Source organism: Eptesicus fuscus, chromosome 9, assembly GCF_027574615.1.
Source record: "Eptesicus fuscus isolate TK198812 chromosome 9, DD_ASM_mEF_20220401, whole genome shotgun sequence".
NCBI classification, from domain to species: Eukaryota; Metazoa; Chordata; class Mammalia; order Chiroptera; family Vespertilionidae; genus Eptesicus; species Eptesicus fuscus.
This window is the reverse complement of record NC_072481.1, coordinates 43,227,253-43,251,886: the sequence shown is the minus strand read 5'-3', so window position 1 is coordinate 43,251,886 and position 24,634 is coordinate 43,227,253. Positions and strand designations below refer to the sequence as shown.

At 45.0% G+C, this 24,634-nt stretch overlaps 1 protein-coding gene across 1 annotated transcript in view; it reads right to left on the bottom strand.

Moving 5' to 3' along the window:
* PATJ (PATJ crumbs cell polarity complex component) overlaps positions 1 to 24,634 on the bottom strand; it is a 316,022-nt gene that overhangs the window by 114,958 nt on the left and 176,430 nt on the right. Inside the window, exon 28 of the mRNA XM_028142315.2 lies at positions 14,484 to 14,680. Coding sequence (XP_027998116.2) covers positions 14,484 to 14,680 — 197 coding nt within the window. The remainder of the gene's footprint in view (positions 1 to 14,483; positions 14,681 to 24,634) is intronic.

Here is a 24,634-nt window from a genome sequence, read left to right as displayed (position 1 = left end):
CCTCATGGGTTGGTTTTTGTCACAGTAGTAAAACAAGACAACAAAAACAAAAACAAAGCCACACTGATCTGAGGTAAACCCTCTAGATCAGTGGTTCTCAACCTTTCTAATGCCGCAACCCTTTAATATAGTTCCTCATGTTGTGGTGACCCCCAACCATAAAATTATTTTCGTTGCTACTTCATAACTGTAATTTTGCTACTGTCAATGAATCGTAATGTAAATATCTGTGTTTTCCAATGGTCTTAGGCTCTACAGCAGTGGTTCTCAACCTGTGGGTTGCAACCACTAGCAGGGTCGCCTAAGACCATCAGAAAACACAGATATTTACATTACGATTCATTAACAGTAGCAAAATTATAGTTATGAAGTAGCAATGAAAATAATTTTATGGTTGGGGGTCACCACAACATGAGGAACTGTATTAAAGGGTCGCAGCATTAGAAAGGTTGAGAACCACTGCTCTAGATTATTTAAGTACAAGAGATGGGATACTTAATTGCTATATTTTACAGAAGAAGTAGATTAATCTGGTAAAGATTCAATAAAAGTAAATGGATGTAAATCCTTTTGTTATACTACATAAACTTTCACTTTAGAGGTTTTTTTTCATGAGATTTGTTTCAATAAAATTAATTATTCAAAAATATCATGAAGAGATAGATTTTCAACTACTCTTAGTTTTCCATAGTTCAACTGAACATGAATATAAATTTATGCTGTAGAGCAGCTCAATTAAATCTATTAAAAAGCTTACCAAATTGGATGTAACTGTTAAGTTAAGCTCAGATTGACAATATTAATTATACATAAATTAAAGGTTACTTCAAGCAACAGATTTGCCTAAGGTTTGGATGTCATGTTATACTATACTAGAGGCCTGGCACACGAAATTTGTGCGTGGGTACGGTCCCTAGGCTTGACCTGAGATCAGGGCCATCTTCCCTAGCTGCCTGCAGCTGGCCCTGCCCCCTGCCGCCACCCACACCCTGTTCACTGTTCGCCATCAGGTGATCAGTGCCTGACGGCCAGGGGAAGGGACCAAGAGGTCAGCTGTTCCCACCTGCTCGCCGGCCCCACCCCCACCGTGGGTGGCCATCAGCCAATTGGAGCCTGCCGGCCAGGGTGAGGGGCCACGGGGTGTGCAGGCTGGCTCTGCACCCAATCAGGGTGGGGGACCCCACTGGGGAGGGGCCAGTCTGGGCAAGGGGCTGCCAGCAGTTTGCAGGCCGGCCACGCCCCCATTGGGGTGGGGGCCCCCACTGGGGGGAGGGGCCAGCCTGAGTGAGGGACCTCAGGTGGTTTGCAGGCCATCCACGCCCCCACCGGGGTGGGGAGTCCCAGCTGGGGGGCGGGGCCGGCCTGGGCAAAGGGCCACGGACAGTTTGCAGGTCGGCCATGTCCCTGGCTTTGTCAGGAAGGATGTCCAGTCTATCTGGTCTAATTAGCATAATACCCTTTTATTAGTATAGATTATGTTCAACAACATCCCCTCTGCCCATTGTTTATTAAAGTAGAGGGATTTGTTATGAACAGTGACAATTTTATTAAAGAACTGAGTTGGAATTCAGTTAACTGGAATTGCTGACATTAAAATCTGAGAGTCCTTCTCCCTGATTCACTTTCAAATATATTTTAAAATTTACATTTCAAGAGATTCTAATGTCTTTTTTTTAATATAGTAAACTCTTTTATTGAGTATCACACATGCAGAAAAAAATGAACAAATCGTAACTGTTTATAACTCAATGAATTCTTTTATAGGTTAATTTTTATTTATATTTTAAATTAATTTCAGAGAGGAAGGGAGAGGGAGAGAATCATTCATCAGCTGCCTCCTGCCTGCTCCCTACTAGGGATAGAGCCCACAACCCAGGCGTGTGCTCTGACTGGGAATCAAACAGTGACCTCCTGATTCATAGGTTGATGCTCAACCACTGAGCCATGCCAGCTGGGTAATTTTTAATCTAGCAATTCCACTTCTAAGAATTTATCCTATTTTTTTTTAAACCCAGGGGAAAAATGTCTATCATGGCTATCCATACTAATAAAAGCCTAGGTGGCCCTTGTGCACAACGTCATCACAAGATGGCTGCCACAAGATCACAGTGCGCACAGCGGAGGCGGGGCCCAGTGGCTGCTCTGCGTGGTGAGGCCTGGGGGTCCCGCTGCTCTGTGTGGCATGGAGGAGGCCGGTCCTGTTGTCTCTGCAGCTTCGCGCGGAGGAGGTGAGTTGTGGCAGGGGAGGGCAGTTATGGGTGATCAGGCCAGCAGGGGAGGGCAGTTGTGGGCGATTGGGCCAGCAGGGGAGGGTAGTTGTGGGTGATCAGACTGGCAGGGCAGGGCAGGGCAGTTGGGGGCAATTGGGCTGGTAGGGGAAGGAAGTTGGGGGCGATTGGGCCGGCAGGGGAGTGTTTAGGGGGCAATCAGGCTGGCAGGCAGAAGCAGTTAGGGGAAATCAAGCAGGCAGGCAGGCAGGCAGGCAAACGGTTAGGAGCCAGTGGTCCCGGATTGTGAGAGGGAAGGCTGACTGCTGGGATTGGGCCTAAACTGGCAGTTGGACATCCCCCGAGGAGTCCCAGATTGGAGAAGGTGCATGCTGGGATGAGGGGACACCCCCCCTGCACAAATTTCATGCACCTGGCCTCTAGTAGTACTTATAATAGATAAAAAATGGAAAAACTATACATCATAAAAAAAAGATTTATTATATTCTCCATCATACTCCAATAAATGGAAAACTGTGCCATTAAAAGGAGATGAAGGAAGATGATAAAGATCTAGATCCACTGTCGTAAAAATGTAACATTATTGAGTGAAAAGTGACAAATATTATGTAATCCATTCTTCACATTATTTTCATTTATGTAAAAGTTTCTGTCTGAGACTAAAGAAAGCTCTGTGAGTATCTCTACTAAATGTCAACAATAATGGTATCTTTGGTGGGATTTAAAGTGATTTCCAACTTGTTTTTCTATATTGATATTTTATAACTACTTTGTAATAATACCACTTAATAAATGCTTAGAACATACAAGACACACACACTATACACACACATATGCACATCTTAAATATATTATTTCACTTAAGTCTCACACATATCAGTAGAGGAATGCATTATTACCTCATTATACAGATAGAGAAATTGAGGCTTAGTGAGTTTAAGAAATTTGACCAATATAACATATCTAAAGCCAATATTCATAGCCAAATCTGTTAGAATCCAAAAGCCTTTCCTGTTAATAATAAGAAACATTTCTAAGGGTATTTATCTGGGGTGGGGAGAAAAGCCATAGTATAGCACATTTTAATCATATGGAATTTTAAATCCAATTAACAAAGCTTCTCAAAATAGAATCCCCAGACCAAGAAATCTCTATATATAAAAGCCTAAGCAGCCGAATGAACGAATGACCGGTCGCTATGACATGCACTGACCACCCGGTGGTCAGTGTGCTCCCACAGCCAACCTCCCGTGGCCAGCCAACTTCCTGCTTCAGTTTTACAGATGGGAGAACTGAAGGGAAGTAATGGACACCAGAGCCACGGATAAAACAGAGACGATGACTAAAACTCACATGAAAACACAATTTCACTAGAATGAAGAATATCATATTAAATTTTTCTCAAAAAGACAAAATAAATAACAATAAGCTCCAATATCTCAATACTTTGAGCAAAGGAGCAGGTTTTGAGGACTAAGTTTAATAGATGCAGCTTCAATGTAATCTATTTCTTGTGCAGTACAATGTTCCCAAAGGAACACATTCATTTAAAAAGCTTAAGCATGAAAGATTTATTTTCTCTCAAGCAAAACTAATTAAATTGAAATACCTTCTAAAGGCAAAGTAATAGTATTATGTAGTTCACATCTTTCTAAATTTGATATACTGGGAAAATAGTAAGATATTCTTTTGACTCCTAAATGCTGACAATTTTGAAAAATATTGACTTTAAGGAAGTGAGCAGAGAAATATGAATGTGTTGCTCTGATTTTCAGTGTTTCCCTGGAAGTTGGTCCAATTGCTATAGGTTGGTTCACTGACCAAATTAAATAGGTGCCTGCCGATAGTTTCCTCTTACCTTCAGGGCATAGGAAGGAATAAGTAACGGAAGGCAGAAATATCTACCTCTGAACAGCTCATTAATATTGCAGGGGAGTCAGGTTTTCCGAGGAGGCTGAGGCATTACAGCCTAATTCTATTAATGGTATTGTTAGTCACATAAATAAACAGAAGTCAGGTGACCTGACCTAGAATTTCTTCTTCCAAGAACATCAGCACATGTTATGAGTTAAGACATTCCTCAAACAGGTAATGCCCAGTTCAATGTTTGCTTATTTCAGACTAACAATCAGATTAGTGCTCTACTCTAATTTCCTCTATTATTGGAAGTTTTTGCTCTTGCTTTCAAAATATTTTCCTTCCCTCTCTCACATTAATAAAAAAATAAAAAATAAAAATAAATATATTTTTCCTGTTGCTTCTGTAGACATAGCCACAAACCCCATCCACGTACGTGTGTGTGTGTGTTTTCTTTTTTCTTTAATTTAAAAAATATATTTTATTGATTTTTTACAGAGAGGAAGAGAGAGGGATAGAGAGTTAGAAACATCGATGAGAGAGAAACATCCATCAGCTGCCTCTTGCACACCCCCTACTGGGGATGTGCCCACAACCAAGGTACATGCCCTTGACTGGAATCGAACCTGGGACCCTTGAGTCCGCAGGCCGACGCTCTATCCACTGAGCCAAACCAGTTTCGGCCGTGTTTTCTTTTTTAACATTAACTTTGTCAGTGAATCAATCCTAGAAAGGGAGGATTACATCACATATATTTGTTAACTTTCAAAACACATCTCATATAGAGTCTGGCAGTGCCACACTACTCTGCATGACAGCATGATAACTGCATGAAGACATATACACTAGTATGCTATAGTATTATACCACTCAATAAAAAGGTCAGTGCAATATGATTCTGTTTTTTATATTAACCATAAAATCTATGTTTGCACAGATGTATATGACTCGGCATGAGACAAATAGGAAAAATGTTAACAATGGTGATTTCGGGAGGAGTAGTATTACAAAGGTGAAAGAGAAAAGATGATTACTTTTACCTGCACAATAATTTTGTTATGATCACATGTTACTTTAAGAACATGTGAAAAGTATAACCTATAAATTAAAAAATAGAAAAATAGTAGTGAGAAACAATACCTTATGATAACTCAGTATGTTAGGGAATCAATTAGAATTAAAACCTATTTGCTAACTGAATACTTTGGAATTACAGCCAAAAACATAAATAAGGATGGGCAATAAAATTCAGAGAGTCTAAACAATTTTAAATTATAATATATAAATATTATGAAAAACCCGTGATCCTCCAGCTGACGTGAAACTGAGTGAAACTGGCCAGAGCCAAAATAAAACATTTTAAACATAATGTTGTGAGGGGAAAGTCCCAAGCTGTAGTCCAAGTACATAATCACAGAGAGACATTTTGAACCACACATTCCGTAGCAACATGGAAGATGTGCAGGTTGGATGTTGGTGCAGCTAATAGAAACCATTGCATACAAAGCAATTGTGTTAGCAACCACATTACTTGGTAGTACTGAAGTGCTATTAGGCATTTTACATCCGAACATGAGTATGTGTTACCTATATATGATTATTTTTATTGTATTTCAGTTATATTTTAGGAAATTGGGGTGGGGTTAACATGTAATGTATAATTTTTCCTGACTTAAAATAATGAGAAATAGACTCATGGTGACTGTTTTGGGTAGAACATCTGATTTTCGGGTTGGAATACTGATTTTAGGCTTATATCTTAAAAACTATAATTAAAACACACATACACAACCACATTTTTGATAAATTTGAGCAGTTGTTTGATATTGTTAGTAAGTCAAACTTGGAATAAGAATCTTATTAAAACTTTTACTTTAGCCCTAGCCAGTTTGTTTCAGTGGCTAGAGGGCTTGCGGACTGAAGGGTCCTGGGTTCGATTCTGGTCAAGGGCACATGCCCGGGTTGTGGGCTCGATCCTTAGTAGGGGGCATGTAGGAGGCAGCCGATCAATGGTTCTTTCTCATCATTGATGTTTCTATCTCCCTCTCCCTCTCTCTTCCTCTCTGAAATCAATAAAAATATATTTAAAAAAAGCTTTTAAGCTTTGTGCCTTAAGATTGCATTGCGACTATAAGTGACTCTAAATTTCTATTCTGCAAATAAAGCAAAATACAGAAATAAATTCCATGTTGAGGCTGACTATTATAAGGAAACCCTTCTCGATAATCCAAGAGCATATCTTCCCAGAGTCCATTTCAAGTACGATCACTACATAGCCATGAGCAGGCCTGGGAGGAAGTTGGGGGTCGGGGGGTGGGGGCACGGGACTGGGAAAGGCGGGAACAGAGGCCTGGAGAACTACTCCAGGGTCATGCGAAACCCCAGGAGAAACTGCAGAAAAGAGAGGGGAGCCTCCAGAGGCACTGCTGAAACAGTTATCCCTCCCAATGGAGTTTCTTCCCCGCACACATCCCCAACCCTATTTCTTATATTCTTTCCACAGTAATCTACGTTTCTTCAGTTATCCTCACTCTTACTTTTCTGCTTTCACTGCACTTTCTCTCCATGATTTTAAGATAACATGGCTCACTGTAGAAACCTCCCATAAAGACTTGGTAGAGCAGTAATGAGGACTGCTATGGTGAAAATTAAATGATCGCACTCCTCCAAAAGATCAGAAAGAATATAGGTCTTTAGCCTAAATAATTCAGCAGCATAAAGACACTGAAGTGGGACTAAATAATTCATAACTCTTTCCCCAATGAGCCAGAGACAGAAACAAAAATGGCAGAAGTAGAAGATAAAGACTTCATTGCAGGAAACCCAGAAAAGAATGAGGCCACTCAATATAAGCTAACTTTTACATAACATTTCCTGCAGCCTGAAAAGAAACCCTTGGCTCTGTGGTGGCACTGAGGGAGAAAGCTCTTAAATTATGGAGTTCAGAGGAGCTTTCACACTGGACAAGAACAACCTCAAAAAGTATTATTTTCCTTTTCTGGTTCTTGGGAGATAGGTATAATTTCACTGACTGCATTCTCCTTTTAATGAATTTAAAGTGGCGTTAAATTTTTAGAAAATAAAAAGAGTAACAGGGTATTGCATTGTGAGAAACTACTTCAGATATTGTAACTGCATTCTAGACCTACCCAAACTACAAAATGAGGAGAAATTCACTGATTACCTTCTAGATTAGAATCTCTATTAAACCAAGAACGAAATAACTTAAAAACAAAGCCCTTAGAGTCAGAAAAGCTAGTGTGCACATGTTTATTCTGCCCTTTGGTGCCTCAGTTTCCTTTCTTACAATATAGGGGTTAAAATAGCACCAACTTTCACTGGGCCCTTGTCAAAAGTTAAGAGCGGGAGTGAATTTAAAAAATGTAGCACTGCCTCATAAATAATAAGTATGCAATTGTTAGCTCAGTTCCCAACACAGCTCTCCCACTTCCATATCTCCCAATCGGTCTCTTAATGAGGACATCTTTATGTAACTCAAATGAGGTAGAACACAGTAGATTACTGAGGGAAGGTGATTTAGCAAGACACAGCTATTGACTAGCATGTTACAATGGCAGGGCTGGGGCTGGGCTGGGGAGGAGACTGGACGACACTGCACTTTGAAGAAAGGAAAAATGTTGCACACACAGCAGAGGTCCTCCGCTGTGTTGTGTGTGAGGCTGACCCCCTTCTCCCGCTGGCTTTCCAATTTGTTAATCAGGCTGTAGACTATTCTTAAGAGTCACACAACGGGGTGACTATAGCTTTGCATATGGGAAGATCATATTCAGGACTTGCTTACAGTCTTTATTTTAGTCAGGTTTGATCAACTGATTTTCTTAACTGCTTTACTGAGATATACTAGATATACAATAAATCACATGCTTAAAATGTAAAATTTGATATGTTTGAACACTCATGAAACCATTGCCATAATAAAAAAATTGGTCCATCAATTTCTTTTTGCGTGTTTAGCTATTGTAAACCTATCTATGTTAATAAAACTGTAGGACAAAGAAACTGTTTTGCAATTTTGAAATCCTTTACTCTACTTTCTGCTCTGTAAACTAGTGTTTCTACAATGGGATATTTTATTACATGAAGTCTCTTAGGGCATACTTATTGCATTAAAAAGTACAATTTATAAATCCATGTATGATAATAATCTAAAAGAGCCAATCTAAGATGACAGAAGCTTTTGACTATAAATTAGAATCTTATCTATGGATGCACAAAAGCTATTAATTTATTTACTACTGTACTATGCTTCTAAATTGCACCTAAGTTTTCCAAAAGACTTCAAAAATAATTCAGTGTCAATGAGCAGAGAGTGGAGGATCGACGGTGGAGATCGGTGTGTTGGCAAAGGTCCTCAGGAGGAGTTTTGTCACGAAGCAGCTACAGATAGGTACATGGGTCGGTCATTTAACCTTTATGGTTCCAGTTCGTTTCTTTTATTACATAAATACTACTAGACAATCATAACTGAATTTACCTGTAGTTGTATGTCTTTATCCCTGGCAAAGAAGGGAAATATTCATGCTTTTTATTTTTAACGGTTCTTAAATAAACATGTACACATGCAAAATAACAAGATTTCGTTTTGGTTATCCTGCAGGTAAATGTTACAAAGGGAATGCACTGCCTCTGTCTTGAAGGACGTGTGAGCCAGATGAGACACAGCCCTCTATGCCACCCCAATCAATTGTGCATTTCCTGTGCCACCCATACAGCCAGTTCCTCCGGCTGCTTCGGTAACCTGACAAATCACTCCAGTTCCCGGCACAGCACTATCGGCTCTCTTCCCATACAGGCACTGTAGGGAAGATTATAAATAAATCCTATATTCCTGTGACAGCACCATGAACAGGCCTGTGTATTTTCTGGGACTAATTGCTTAGGGAAAGCCAATTCTCTAGAGCAAGTCTCATTCCAGTCTACATGGTAATTATATGTTAATGCATTTTGAAATTAATTCAGAGCCCCCTACCCCCACCCCACTAGCATCGTAGTAAAGGGCAGAGAAGCTGAGACTTAATCACATTGTCTTCTGGGGGCTTAACGTCCGATTTCTTTTGTACATGAACCGGGCCATCGATCGGCAGAACTCGCTGACTGCTCTTCCACGGGAGCAATGCAGTCGCTCAGCAACGAAACTGCTGGCGGACGTCCTGTCAAAAATCAGCCACCGACAGGCTCCAGGAGAGAAGCAGAGTCTCTGACTTCGAAGAAGCCACCATGAATGTCTCACCTGTCCCTTTCCTACTTCCTCTAAATTAGCCTCAGATTAGGGCTTAAACAACTCAGATCAACTATAAATAAAAGGAGGCTGGAGTAAAGTAACAACATAACAATAACAACAAAGCAATAATGAGAAGTGATATGAGCAAATGGTGGGACTGTAAAAATAATCAAGGCAGGGATAACTTGACCTCAATTGAGGAGAGAAGCCACAAAAATAAATGGAGCGTGGGTGGATAAGCAAATACACAGATGTGCTCTAACCTGGAAATCTAGTAAGCATAATCTAAAAACCACTGTACATGCCTCTATCATAATGCATTGCGCATGCCATAATATCATAATGCCATCATCTAACACACTGCCATAGGCAAAGAACTAGTGTCGTAACTACTGGCTTCACCTTTCCTGGCACTCATCATGAAATCAATGTCTTATTCTCAGTTCAAAAGCACACTGGATTGAATATCATGCTATATACAAATTCCTCACATATCATAGAGAAATGATTGAAATTTTTTCTCAGCTATAAAAAGACACCAGGAAACTATTTTCCAAAGGAATATTTTCCCCCTGTCACCCCTGACCTAGAGCCAAAAGCCAAGTGAGAAGATGGGTTATTGCTGATTAAGAATCCAGTGTGTGCATTTTTCCATTCTCTCAGCTTTTCAAGACATTGCATGGAGCTGGTGAGGAGTACAAGATGGCTTCCCCCTGGGAGACCCCTTCAGAGGCAAAGGCACTAATATAAACAAACCAAAAAGAACTGAAATACAAAAGTCCATGCAAAATACTATTTTACCAATAGCATCTGAAAAGTGGGAAGGTATTACTATGTGCCAGACATTGCAACAAAACCTGACTTTATCTTCTCTTCTTAATTCTCATCACACCCTCTGAGGTTGCTGCCATGCAATCGCTAGGCTGATGTGGCTCAGTGGATAGAGCGTTGGCCTGCAGATTGAAGGGTCCCAGGTTCAATTCTGGTCAAGGGCACATGCCCAGGTTGCGGGCTCGATCCCCAGTACGGGGTGTGCAGGAGGCAGCCAATCAGTGATTCTCTCTCATCATTGATGTTTCTCTCTCTCTCTCTACCTCTCTGAAATCAGTAAAAATATTTAAAAGAAATACTTGCTGAATGAATAAATAATTTCCATTTGATAAAGAAGGTAACCGAGGATTAGAGAAGATAAACAGCTAAAATATGTGATGCTAGAATGTGTTCCAACATATTTTAATATATTTTTTTTTAACAAGAGAATTGAGAGGAGCGGAGTGGGATTAAATTATTGCCATGTTTAATCTTTTTTCCCTTTTCATCTCTGAATGAAGATTAAAGTTGCTACATAGCAACAAAAGAATCAAATTCAGAAAGTCAAAGGAAGGAATAGTATCCAATATGGCAATTTGTTAATATTTATTTTTCACCCAGGAGAGCTCTTCCAGCCTCTAGCCTAGAAAACAGGTATTGAAGTTTCTGTCTGCGAGGGAGGAAATAGGATCCAAATAACAGTCAACTGTGTGCCAGGTACTCTGTTAAACTCCTTCTAAAATGCAACTAGTAACTGAAAGAATTGATAGGAGTTAAAGTAGGCCTTCGAAGTCCAGTTCCCAATGCCCTGTACACAGTGTTGACTTTTGTGTACGGCCTGTACAGCAGTCTCAGTACTCTGCAGCCACACTCATTTGTGACTGGTATCTCATAAGATCCCAGACAGAGAAATACAATACACTGGTATTGTGCTCCTGTTGGTCTGGATACCACAGGCCATTCCCTTCCGTCTTAATAAGGTCGAGAGAATATAACTAGAATCTTCATGTTCCAAATTATAGCCTTTGGGACATTTCCATTTACCATTCAAGACAAAAAAATCTGTGTCTAGGTATGCGTAACCCAACACAGTGACACAATTTCCTCGTGGATCTAAACCAATGGGGTTTGGTTGAAGCACCATAGGGAACACAGTATACTTCAAGTGGTTAGAGCCTGGATCTTAGAGTCTGGCACACCTGGATTCTTACTGAAACTTAGTAACTTAGTTCTGTAATATTAGGCAAGTCACTTTTTAAATTTTATTATTTATTTATTTATTTATTTATTTAAATTCTTTATTGTTTAGAGTATTACATATGTCTCCTTTTCCCCCAATGATCTCTCCCCAACTGCTCCCACACCCCAGCACATGCCCTCACCCCCACCCCCCGCTTCGTCTACTGTCTGTGTCCATTGGTTATGCTTATATGCATGCATACAAGTCCTTTGGTTGATCTCTTACTCCCCCCGACCCCCTCCCCGCCTTTCTTCTGAGGTTTGGTGATCTGTTCAAGGCTTCTATGTCTCTGGATCTATTTTTGTTCATCAGTTTATGTTGTTCATTGTATTCCACAAATGAATGAGATCATGTGATACCTATCTTTCTCTGACTGGCTTATTTCACTTAGCATAATGCTCTCCATAGTTAAGTTACTTATGTAGTTTTCTTAGCCATAAAATCAGGATCCTAATAGTACTTACCATATAGGGCTATCCTATCTAATAATAGACAAATATGCAAATTGGCCATACCTCAGACACACCCACAAGCCACGCCCACCATCCAATCAGAGCGAGTATGCAAATTAACCCAAACCAAGATGGCTACAGCCACAGAGAGCAAGGTTTCCTAGGTAACAGAGGAAGCCAAGCTTTCTGCCAGCCGTTGCAGGCCTAAGCCTCCACTCAAGCTACAAAGTTTCAATTATAGAAGGTAAACAAATTCAAACAAATGGCAGCAGGATGGAGCTTGAGAGAGCAGGCCAGGGTTGCCGCCGGCAACAGGGGAAGCAAAGCTTTCCGCACACCCTGGCCGGGCCCACCCGCTTAAGGCTACAAAGTTTCAATTATAACCCCAACACAAATGGCTGCGGGCCTCGGAGGGAGCCCCAGGCTTGGCTCTGCTCCAGGCTACAAAGTTTCAATTGTAGAAGGAAAATAAATTCCAGATACCAGGGCCTCTGTTTTTATTGCCAGAGGGTGTGGCCCACCTGCAAACCACCACAGGCCCCTCACTCAGGCTGCCCCATGCCCCAAGAGAACCCCATCCTGATCAGGGACACCCTTCAGGGCAAGCCAGCTGGCCCCCACCCCTGTACCAGGCCTCTATCCTATCTAATAAAAGAGTACTATGCAGATTGATCATCACTGCAACACACAATATAGCTGCCCCCATATGGTCAAAGATCCTGCCCCTATGTGGACACAAGATGGCCAGCAGGAGAGGGCAGTTGGGAGGCACCCGGCCTGCAAGGGAGGGCAGTAGAGAAGGACCAGGCCTGCAAGGGAGGGCAGTTGGAGGTGATCAACCCTGCAGGAGAGGGCAGTTAGGGGTAACCAGGCCAGCAGAGGAGGGAAGTTGGGGGCAAACAGGCTGGCAGCAGAGTGGTTAGGGGGTGATCAGGCTGGCAGGCAGAAGCGGTTAGGGGCAATCAGGAAGGCAGGCAGGCAAGCAGTTGGGAGCCAGCAGTCCTGGATTGTGAGAGGGATGTCCGACTGCCCGTTTAGGCCCGATCCCTTGAGGGGTCCCAGATTGGAGAGGGTACAGGCTGGGCTGAGGGACAACTCCCCTCCGTGCACGAATTTTGTGTACCGGGCCTCTAGTTAAAAATAATAAACACAGATGTGTGAATGCATAGGTAGATTACTAGCAACAACTCAGTAAATTAGCTTTTGCTTTCATGATTATTACCACCACTGCCACTTTAGTCTCATCTCCGAAGAAGTCCCTAAACAGTAGCCAAAGGAAACAAACTTGAAGCACTGAATCATATCAGTTGATACATATGGTCACTTTTGAATTTTATTTATTTTATGATTATGCGTGTCAGTGCTACCCAATATGGGTGGCTTTCATGATGCTATATGATAACAGAAGAAGAAAAATAATTCCGGAAGTGACATTTTTGTGGAAATAGAATTTAGATGGGGAGAAACTGAAACTGTTAGGGCTGGAAGAGAAAGGTGACACTAATGGTCTCACAGTTGTATCTGACCAGCTTTGGCTGTAGATATTATTAGGCAAGTCATATTGTGGAAGAATTGTATTCTGAGTCAGAATCTGAAGAGGAAATTGTGCAATGCAAAATCAGCAACTCCTCATTGTAAATTATTCTGACACTGCGTGCCTCTGTGATTTATCTCCCCTTAATGCCCAAGTGTTAGAGCATTTTACCAGGAGGCCTAGACCACACTGGTTAACAAAGAGCTAAGACGCCAGTAAAGGAGGTTGCTGTGTCTGACCCTTAGTATATATTAGCTGTGTCATTATTACTACGTTTTTCCTTTTAGAGTGCAACCATCTTGTCATGTCTGTTTCTTCCTCTGGACTGTGAGCTATTTGAATGAACTGGATGTATTCATTAGTTTTTCTGTGTCTGGTTCTAAGAGACACAAAAAATATTAGCTGAATGGTCAAGAAAATGAATAGCAAACTAAGATAAACTCAGAACAGAAACCCTGACTTTAAGTTTAGGAAAATAAGAATAACCTTTCAGTTTATTGATGAAAACATCCAGAGAGTAATTATCGGAGGATCAGTCAACTCCTTAGCTTCTTTTATTTCTATACTGTTCTTATGTGGCTTTAACCCACATCATCAGCTTCACAGATATTAACCATTCCTTGACAATCAGATCACATTGGCTCTGGCACTTTTTCAAAAAATTAAATTACAACAGCAAAAACAAATGTCAATAAAAACAAAAATAGTTACTATGTAAAATAGTAAAAACAAAAAACACAAAAATACATACAAATGTCATGCTTATGGTTAATTCAAAACCCAAAGCATTTTGATAAATACTAATAATATATTAATACATAATCAAATTAGTTTTGAACTTTTAAAAATTAATATTAAAAACAAGCCTTATTCTTTTAATATGTTTCCATGAGATTTTACTTAAGGGCTTCTAAATTATTTTGAGAGATTTGTTTTTACTCAAGCAGCAAATAACATTTGCATGTGACAATATGATTTTTATTTTTGCTTGGAAAAATGATTTTAGTTGAAGAAAATATAATTTGTCAACACTCTTCTCCTTCACCTCATTTTATTGTATATTATCTCCTGTACCCCTTCACTTCACCAGAAGAGAAGTAAAAAAATATGTGCCCCTTACCTCTAATAGTTCATCTCCAATACGCATGCGTCCGTCTGTGGCTGCGGGACCTTCTGGGTTAATTCCCACCACAAAGATGCTCATACGTGACCTGTCCTTATTGCCAGCAAGGCTGAGTCCAAGTCCATTCTTATCCTTTTCAAGTTCAATAATGTGTAATTCTCCAGGCAGATCTGCATATCTTTGCCTGATTTTTTCTATTAAAATAAAGAGAAAGAGAAAATGAAACAGAGCAGTTAAATTTATATTACAGAGATGTCAGCATTTCCCTAACCACACTGTGACTCCTCTACAATGAATGGCCCTTTTTGGGGAATGAAGTACTTGAGGTCATTCATAGCCTTATGTATAAGTTACAGTTAAGAATTCTTTACATTATCTAAGGAGGTAGTTCACCCATAAAACCTTTCCTGATCGCTCAGTTTAACACTGGCCTAGGCTTTCCCTGGGTTATTTTCTCACATAAGAAGGTCAAAACAATGTGGTGAAAATCCTGGCCTCCCTGCACCCTCTCAAAAAAAAAAAAAAAAAAAGCTGTGTATGTGTGTGTGGGGGAGACAAAGAATATTTACAGAGCACCAGTTTTATACCAAGTAAAGTGATTGGTCCTTGAGATATTATTTTGAACAAAGCAGACATGGTTCCTGTTCTCATGGATTTTCAGTCCAGTAGGAAAGAAAATCAACAATTATTTTTAAATAACTACATTTCTTTAAAGTATACAGAGGTTACAAAATAATAATATTGAGTGCTATGTGAGTAAAAATAGGGGAATTAAGAATGTTGATTTAGCTATCAGCTCTCAATTCAATCTGCAAATCTATCATTTACTCAATACCCAATAATTAATATTTTATTTTATATCTATGGAATTCATCTCTGAAATGGGCATTAGATTACCTACTTGCTTGGATGCTGGAAAAATGAACTAAAATACATGTTAAAAAAACTCAATGGTTCATGGCTTACAGGCATTTTATAATTATTTTATCCGATCTGTCTCACTGTGCTATCTCTACTTTATGGTCTAGATGATACAAATAAATTATAGGACAAGAAAGGGAAAATAACTACAGACAGACTTCAAAATAACATTATTATGAATAGTATATCAATGAACTAAATGTTGACACATTTTAAAATATAGATAACAGATAAATTGCTCAAAAATTTAAAATAACATATTTAGTAAATGTAAAACTGCAATAGACTAGTAATTATTAAAGAAACTGAAATGATCATCAAGAATATTACCTTTCAAAAATACTTTCTAGTCCTAGATATTTTTATATTTGAGTTCTATCAGATTTCAAATTATAATAAATTTTTATTCTTTGTAAGCTGTTCCAGAATATGGGAAAATGTACAAAAAGTTATCCACCCCATTTTTTGAGGCTGTATAATTCTAATTCTGATTCCAAAATCAAGAAAAGAAAATTTCCCTGGCTGGTGTGGCACCAAACAGTCGCAGGTTTAACTTCCAGTCAAGGGTACATACCTGAGTTGCAGGTTCGATCTCTGGCCCTGGTCGGGGCTTATGTAGGAGGCAACCAGTTAATGTGTCTTTTTCACATCAATGTTTCTCTGTCTCCCCACCTTTCACTCTCTCTAAAAAGCAAAGGAAAAACTATCCTTGGGTGAGGATTAAAAAAAAGAATAAGAAAAATTTATAGTCTCATTTATTATTTATTTATTTATTTTTTAAAGATGATATATGAATCTTTTGCATTTTATTTTTTATTTTTAAATATATTTTATTGATTTTTTACAGAGAGGAAGAGAGAGGAATAGAGAGCCAGAAACATCGATGAGAGAGAAACATCGATCAGCTGCCTCCTGCACACCTCCCACTGGGGATGTGCCCGCAACCAAGGTACATGCCCCTGACCGGAATCGAACCTGGGACCCTTGAGTCCACAGGCCGACACTCCATCCACTGAGCCAAACCGGTTTCGGCTTATAGTCTCATTTATTTAAAAATTATAATTTAATTCAAGAGTGTATTAAAAATATTTAATTTGACATCTATGATATAGCCAAATATTGACCATTTTCTGACATAAGAAAAGGATTTTCATACAACTCAATCTAACAATATATTATGAAGAAGGGTATAGGCCAGGAATGCAAGGATTGCATATATTAGATGGTTAATATATGAAATACATGCCAGTTGAAATCATAAATGAATGGTTTCTAAAGTTTTCTTCAATTGCTGTGCCATATTATTAAACCAATGCCCTATACAACGTGACAAAAAAGTGGTGGAATCCTATCAGCATGACACCAAAATTTTTTTCAGAGATAATGCATTCTTTCAGTTAAAAGAAGTAGACTGGTTTCTTCTTTAGATTTTCATTCAAAAGTAAAAAAAATCCATTAGGACTATTAGAAAAAAAACACACAAATAGCAAGGTATGCCTTATCTTTTAAAATAGACTATTAAACGGAAGAAACTTGAAAAGCAAAAGGGGTTATACTTTATCATTTTTTCGATGCATCATATAACAGGAAGAGTGCCAAATGCTTTGTAACACATATGCTTGGTAATCTGCAGTTAAATTTTTATTGTTAAGATTTTCAGGCCTCAGAATTTGAGTTATCCTATAGCTTTTATTTAGACTCATAACTTAGAAGGGGCTTAAAACACAAGCAGTCAAGCCCTAGCTGGTTTGACCCAGTGGATAGAGTGTCTGCCTGCAGACTGAAAGGTCCCAGGTTCGATTTCATGCAAGGGCGTGCAGGAGGTAGCCGATCAATGAATGATTCTATCTCATCATTGATGTTTCTATGTCTTTCCCTCCCCCTTCTTCTCTGAAATCAATAAAAATATATTTTAAAAAAAGATGAGCGGTTCAACTCCTATACAAATTAAATGCTGTATTTTCACCATATCACAGAATCAGAGACTTTTAATGCAGGCAAAATAAACCAAGAAATCATCGAGAGCTACCTTCTCTTAAAGCACCCCCTACCCTGGACTCCATTTCATAAAGAACGATATTAGACTGTAAAAAGAAGATCCTGTATAAGGTTATGAAGCTAATTTATAGCTAGAAACAAAAGTCTTCTAATATGTAGTTTAATTCCTTCTCTACAAATCATGTTAAATCTCTCCAATAACATTAAAAAAATTACAAATACTCCAAATTTCTCCCTTAGTTGAAGAAGCTATAGAGTCATCATATTATCAAAATACCTCCGTACATAAAGGAAACTTTCCACAGTTCATCATGTCATTGAATCCTCCCACACCTTTGCAAACACTTCCGTATGCAGATGAGCGGACCGATACTTAGAGAGGTGAGGTGGTTTGGCCAGCGTTTGGGTCCAAGTGCCGCGCTCCCCTCATCACATCACAGCTAACACGTAGGCTGGTAGAATTTTTAATAAGAGGCTCCCTTAAGGGAGCTGAAACCATAGTTTCCAGTGCTAGTCTGCTTAGATCGTTTGGCAGGCAGGCTACCTAAAAATCACCCCCAGAGCCTGTAAAATAGGATCATGACAAAGGCTCCACCAGCTGAGATTCTGAGCCAGCAAGTTTGGGGTAAGGTTTGGGAATAGGGTCAAGTTCTGTTTGTAACAGGCCCTGAGATGATTTTCATGGGCCGCTCTACCTGTAAATAACAGCTTACTCCCCCATGCAACACAAAAACTTTTCCTAAAGCTATCATGACAGTCAACCATAATGATCACAGACAACCAAAATTTAAGGCAGGCTTGAAATATGCTTTTCACAAAACTAATCTAATATGGAGACCATCTCTGGCTCCACAATCGTGCTCAGGATTAAATATGACATTTGTTTTGACTGTATAGTAGATCTCAATCTTTTCCCCTCTATCTCCTACCCTCCCACATAACTGCCTCCCGCCCTCTCAAATCGCAGAAGTTTCCTGTAATTTCCATTACCAATTACTTCTACTCTGTAGGTATAATTAAAGGTGAACTAGAATTTCAAAAAGGGAGAAGGAAAACAGAGTTAGTGTGTGGGGGAAAGCAGTACCGAGCTTTCATCTTTGGAAAATCAAGACACTGCATGCCAGTTTAACAATTCAGGATTTAAGAAAGAAACCACACTGGGGGAAAAGGAGGATCTATGTAATACCTTCAACAATAAAGATTAAAAAAGAAAAGAAAAGAAAGAAGCCACAGGCTAGCCCCTCCAGTGCACAGCTGAGTCAGCACAAACTGTTCTGCAGCATTAGACATGTGGCTCCACCACAGGGAACCCCACTCTGCCTGGCATTTGCTCTTAGGGCTGCTGGGAGTCGTTTCCATGGCAACCCACATACATACCCCTTATATAATTACTCAATTTTAGCATCAAAACATTAAAAGTCTTTTTTTTTTTAATTTCTTTATTGATTAAGGTGTCACATATTTGTCCTCATCCCCCCATTCCCATCCCACCCCTCTCCCCACGCATGCCCCAATCCCCTGTTGAACTTAACCGTTGGATAGGCTTATATGCATGCATACAGGTCCTTTGGTTGAACTCTCCCCCTCCCACCACCCTCCGCCTACCCCTACCCTCCCCTATCCTCCCTCTGAGGCCCGATAGTCCGATCGATGCCTCCTTGCTTCTGGTTCTGTTCTTGTTCCTCAGTCTATGTTGTTCATCATTTCCTCTAGATGAACGAGATCATATGTCACTAGATATATACTAATAAGAACTGAATGTGAGACGAGCAATAATATTTATGCCGACAGGCAAATGAATCAATCTGTAGCGAGCTTCCCCCTGGACCAACAGTTCTTTTGAGACCCAATTTCGATGTCCAGTAGTTCCTTATGTGTACATGTCAGCACTGACCCCTCAGCTCTGGATGGTGGACAACTGGTGGTAATGGAGGTCCGACTCCCTCTGGTTTGGTCTCGGCCGAACCCAGGGGCACGGCGTCACCCGGACTAAGGGGCACGTGGCCTCACCCATACCCAAGGGGCGCGTGGTCTCACCCGGGCCTGGGACCCAGCCTCACCCGGATGGATCCAGGGGCGCACGGCCTCACCCGGACCCAGGATCTGGCTTCACCCGTACCCAGGGACGCTTGGCCTTTCCCAGACCCAGGGGCACGTGGCCTCACCCGGGCTTAGTTGCACAAGGCCTCACCTGGATCCAGGGACACATGGTCTCTCCCGGACCCAGGGACGCTTGGCCTCTCCCAGACCCAGGGCCACTTGGGCTCACCCGGGCTAGGTGCACGAGGCCTCATCCGGATCCAGGGACGCATGGTCTCACCCGGACCCAGGGACGCTTGGCCTCTCCCAGACCCAGGGCCACTTGGGCTCACCCGGGCCTAGGTGCACGAGGCCTCACCCGGATCCTGGGACACATGGTCTCACCCGGACCCAGGGATGCTTGGCCTCTCCCAGACCCAGGGCCACGTGGGCTCACCCGGGCCTAGGTGCACGAGGCCTCACACGGATCCAGGGACACATGGTCTCACCCGGACCCAGGGACGCTTGGCCTCTCCCCGACCCAGGGCCACTTGGGCTCACCCGGGCCTAGGTGCACGAGGCCTCACCCGGATCCAGGGACACATGGTCTCACCCAGACCCAGGAACGTTTGGCCACTCCCAGACCCAGGGCCACTTGGGCTCACCCGGGCCTAGGTGCACGAGGCCTCACCCGGATCCAGGGACACATGGTCTCACCCGGACCCAGGGACGCTTAGCCTCTCCCAGACCCAGGGCCACTTGGGCTCACCCGGGCCTAGGTGCACGAGGCCTCATCCGGATCCAGGGACTCATGGTCTCACCCGGACCCAGGGACGCTTGGCCTCTCCCAGACCCAGGGCCACTTGGGCTCACCCGGGCCTAGGTGCACGAGGCCTCACCCGGATCCTGGGACACATGGTCTCACCCGGACCCAGGGATGCTTGGCCTCTCCCAGACCCAGGGCCACTTGGGCTCACCCGGGCCTAGGTGCACGAGGCCTCACCCGGATCCAGGGACACATGGTCTCACCCGGACCCAGGGACGCTTGGCCTCTCCCAGACCCAGGGCTACTTGGGCTCACCCGGGCCTAGGTGCACGAGGCCTCACCCAAATCCAGGGACACATGGTCTCACCCGGACCCAGGGATGCTTGGCCTCTCCCAGACCCAGGGCCACTTGGGCTCACCCGGGCCTAGGTGCACGAGGCCTCACCCGGATCCTGGGACACATGGTCTCACCCGGACCCAGGGATGCTTGGCCTCTCCCAGACCCAGGGCCACTTGGGCTCACCCGGGCCTAGGTGCACGAGGCCTTCCCCGGGTCCAGGGACACATGGTCTCACCCGGACCCAGGGACGCTTGGCCTCTCCCAGACCCAGGGCCACTTGGGCTCACCCGGGCCTAGGTGCGCGAGGCCTCACCCAGATCCTGGGACACATGGTCTCACCCGGACCCAGGGACGCTTGGCCTCTCCCAGACCCAGGGCCACTTGGGCTCACCCGGGCCTAGGTGCACGAGGCCTCATCCAGATCCAGGGACGCATGGTCTCACCCGGACCCAGGGACGCTTGGCCTCTCCCAAACCCAGGGCCACTTGGGCTCACCCGGGCCTAGGTGCACGAGGCCTCACCCAAATCCAGGGACACATGGTCTCACCCGGACCCAGGGATGCTTGGCCTCTCCCAGACCCAGGGCCACTTGGGCTCACCCGGGCCTAGGTGCACGAGGCCTCACCCGGATCCAGGGACACATGGTCTCACCCGGACCCAGGGACGCTTGGCCTCTCCCAGACCCAGGGCCACTTGGGCTCACCCGGGCCTAGGTGCACGAGGCCTCATCCGGATCCAGGGACGCATGGTCTCACCCGGACCCAGGGACGCTTGGCCTCTCCCAGACCTAGGGGCACGTGGCCTCACCCGGGCCTAGGTGCACGAGGCCTCACCCGGATCCAGGGACACATGGTCTCACCCGGACCCAGGGACGCATGGCCTCTCCCAGACCCAGGGCCACTTGGGCTCACCCGGGCCTAGGTGCACGCGGCCTCACCCGGATCCAGGGACACATGGTCTCGCCTGGACCCAGGGGTGTGTGGGCTCTCCCAGACCCAGGGGCGCTTGGCCTCGCCCGGGCACGGGAACCAGCGTCATCCGGGTCCAGGGGCACTTGGCCTCACCCGGACCCGGAGTCCGGCCTCACCTGGACCCAGGGGCATGTGGCCTCACCTAGACCCAGGGACGTGAGGCCTCACTTATACCCAGAGGCGTGTGACCACACCCGAGCCCAGAGGCGCGCAACCCCGCCCGCACCCGGGCCTCAGCGGGGCCCCGTCTTCCCGATCCCAATTCCTGCCGGTCTATCCCCCCTCAGCAATTCCCCTGGCCATCCTTCCAGAGCTCCAGTATGGCTGCTGCAGAACTCGTCGGGCGGCGGCTCGGCGAAGCTCCGGTGCACCCGGTGCATGGCGGTGGGCCAGTCTGGCGTCGCTGCGTCGGCCCTTGGGTCTGCATCGGTGGCCGGTCGCCGAGCATGCGCACCTGGCTGCTTCCGGGGCGTTGAGATTCTTGACGGACTCAGAGGTCAGCAAGCGCGGAGTCTCCCACCCCATGTCTCATAGGGGCTCGTCTGTCCGTGCTTGGCTGCCAGTGGAGCCGTCCCCTCAGCCAGAGACCGCCGGGGGAACTGTGCCGAGCACGTTCCAGGCCGCTGTTGTATCGCCTGAGCCATAGTTCTTTTGTGTCGCCTGAGCCGTAGTTCTTAAAGTGTGGTCTTTGGGTCACCGGCATCAGCATCATCCCACATACCCCTCTTTTATTCTAGTTGTATAGCATCTACTCAGCCAGCCCTATGGTGGTCTTGGATGGTGTCTGCTCTGCTCTCTTGTCGTAGTCTCAAAGTTGTTGTGGTAGGCAACAATCAGGCTTCCGCCCTATGCCTCCATCTTGGTCCTCCTTTGTATAGTTAAGTCTTGATTGTTGTTGGTGTCACTGGGGGGGCTCTCTTTGTCTATAAAGGAAGAGTTGCTGTGCAGGAGACACGTTTATGGGCTGGGTCTTGGTGCAGCAAAGCTTTGGCGCTCACTGAATATTCCCGTTGAATGTGTCCCTTATGCACGTGGTTGAAATCTGGTGTCATCTCCCAAAGACCACTAGATGCCCTCGTTTCTGGGTCTCCAATGGGGTGTAGATCAGCTACTGCCTTAGGCACTCAGCAAGGATTACAGCAAAAACTGTAGTTTCTTCCTCCTGTCTGAGTGGCCCTGGAGCAGTCCGACTAGAACAGCAGATCATCTGGTCCGCTGCCAGAGGGCAGGCCACCCACATGTATAAGCCGTTGCTTGGGGCGCAGGTGTGCCTGCAAGACTTGCGGGGCAGGTCTTCAAAACGTGCGGGGCGGGTCCCAGGGCGGGGCGGGGTCTCAGGGCGCCAACAGGCTATGGTGCGGTGAGCCGCGATGTCTGTGAGTCTGGTCCTTCTGCCTTCCACGTATCTAAGTCCCCTCGTTCCGCACTCCAGCGCAGCAAACACTGATTGCTGGGCGCACCTCCGCAAGAGTCCCGCCTCTCCCCGCAGGCATCTGGGTCTCCCGGGGTTCGCCAGAAGATGGGTTTCAGGGTGATGGAGAGCTAATCTCCCTTAGGTTTGGAACAAAAGCCCCTTTCCGCCGCCACCAGCCAGACCCACGCACCTCCACACCTCATCCCCTCCGATTTCGCTGGGTGCGAGGCAACAGAACAGCCTTTAACCTCCGCTGCTATCTTTTTCAAACTTCTCAATTTGTACTTCTTAATCCCTTCATTTCAGTCAACTCTACTGAAGTCTAGCGCCGCCGGGAGGTGCACGGAAAGGGCGCCCGGGCCTCCGTCCGGTGCGCGGTGCGCGCGTCCCGCGGAACCAGGCGCGCGAGGGCCGCGTGGCTGGGTCGGGCGCTGGGCGGCCGCCGAGCTCCAGGCACCGCCATCGCCGCGTTCCGGACGTCGCCGCCGCGGCGTCCCCCCAATTTATACTTCTTACTCCCTTGAATTCAGTCAACTCTACTGAAGTCTAGCGCCGCCGGGAGGTGCACGGAGAGGGCGCCCGGGCCTCCGTCCAGTGTGCGGGGCGCGCGGCCCGCGGCACCAGGCGCGCGGGGGCTGCGCGGCGGGGACGGGTGCTGGGAGGCCGCCGGGCTCCGGGCGCCGCCGCTGCGGCGGCGTCCCCAGCGTCCCGTGCCGGGCGGCCTGCGGGGGCGGCGGAGTTGCGAAAGTGAGTGAGTTTCCCAGGGTTTCGCCCGGAATGGGGTTCAGTGCAATCGGAGCCGGCGCTCAGCGCAATCCGGAGCCTTTATCTCCTTCCTGCCAGTGAACGCCGGCCAGGTCATCAGCCGCCCCCTCCTCTCCGGTTCCATCCTCCCCGCAGGCGCGTGTGCTTGTGTCTCCGCCCGTTTCTCCATACCTCAGGCTTTTACGGCTTCCCCGACTGTCCCCGTGGCCTTCTCCTTCTCCCCAGCTGTGGGCATTTCAGTCCACCAACTTTCCTGTGGTTCTGGACGATGTCCGTTCTGACCTCTAGTTGTATTTTTGAAATTGTTGTGCCCGGCTGCAGGTTAGGTGTTTAACCTATGCCGCCATCTTGGTTTCTCCTAAAAGTCTTATAATCATCCAGGGTCTTACTAAACTCATTACTGGTATTGCCAAGAAATATCTATACTAATAAAAGGGTAATATGCTAATTAGACTGGAGACCTTCTGGACAAAGCCATGGTGGTGGGGCTGAGGCAGAGGCGGGTAGGGGGGATCAGGCCAATAGGGGAGGGCAGTTGGGGGTGATCAGGCTGGGGGGGGCAGTTGGGGCGATCAGGCTGGCAGGGGGGGCATTTGGGGGTAAGCAGGCTGGCAGGGTAGGGTAGTTGGGGGCGAGCAAGCCAGCAGGCAGAGTGGTTAGGGGCTATCAGGCAGGCAGGCAGGCAGGTGAGCGGTTAGGAGCCAGCGGTCCCGGATTGCAAGAGGGATGTCCGACTGCTGGTTTAGGCCCTGTGGGATTGGGCCTAAACTGGCAGTTGGACACCCCATGAGGGGTTCCAGATTGGAGAGGGTGCAGGCCGGGCTGAGGGACACCCCCCCACCCTGTGCACGAATTTCGTGCACCGGGCCACTTGTTTGTAATAAACAGCCAATCTTTATACTGATTTTCATTGACTTTCACAACGTGTAATTAAGTGAAGGTAGTTCCTATTCC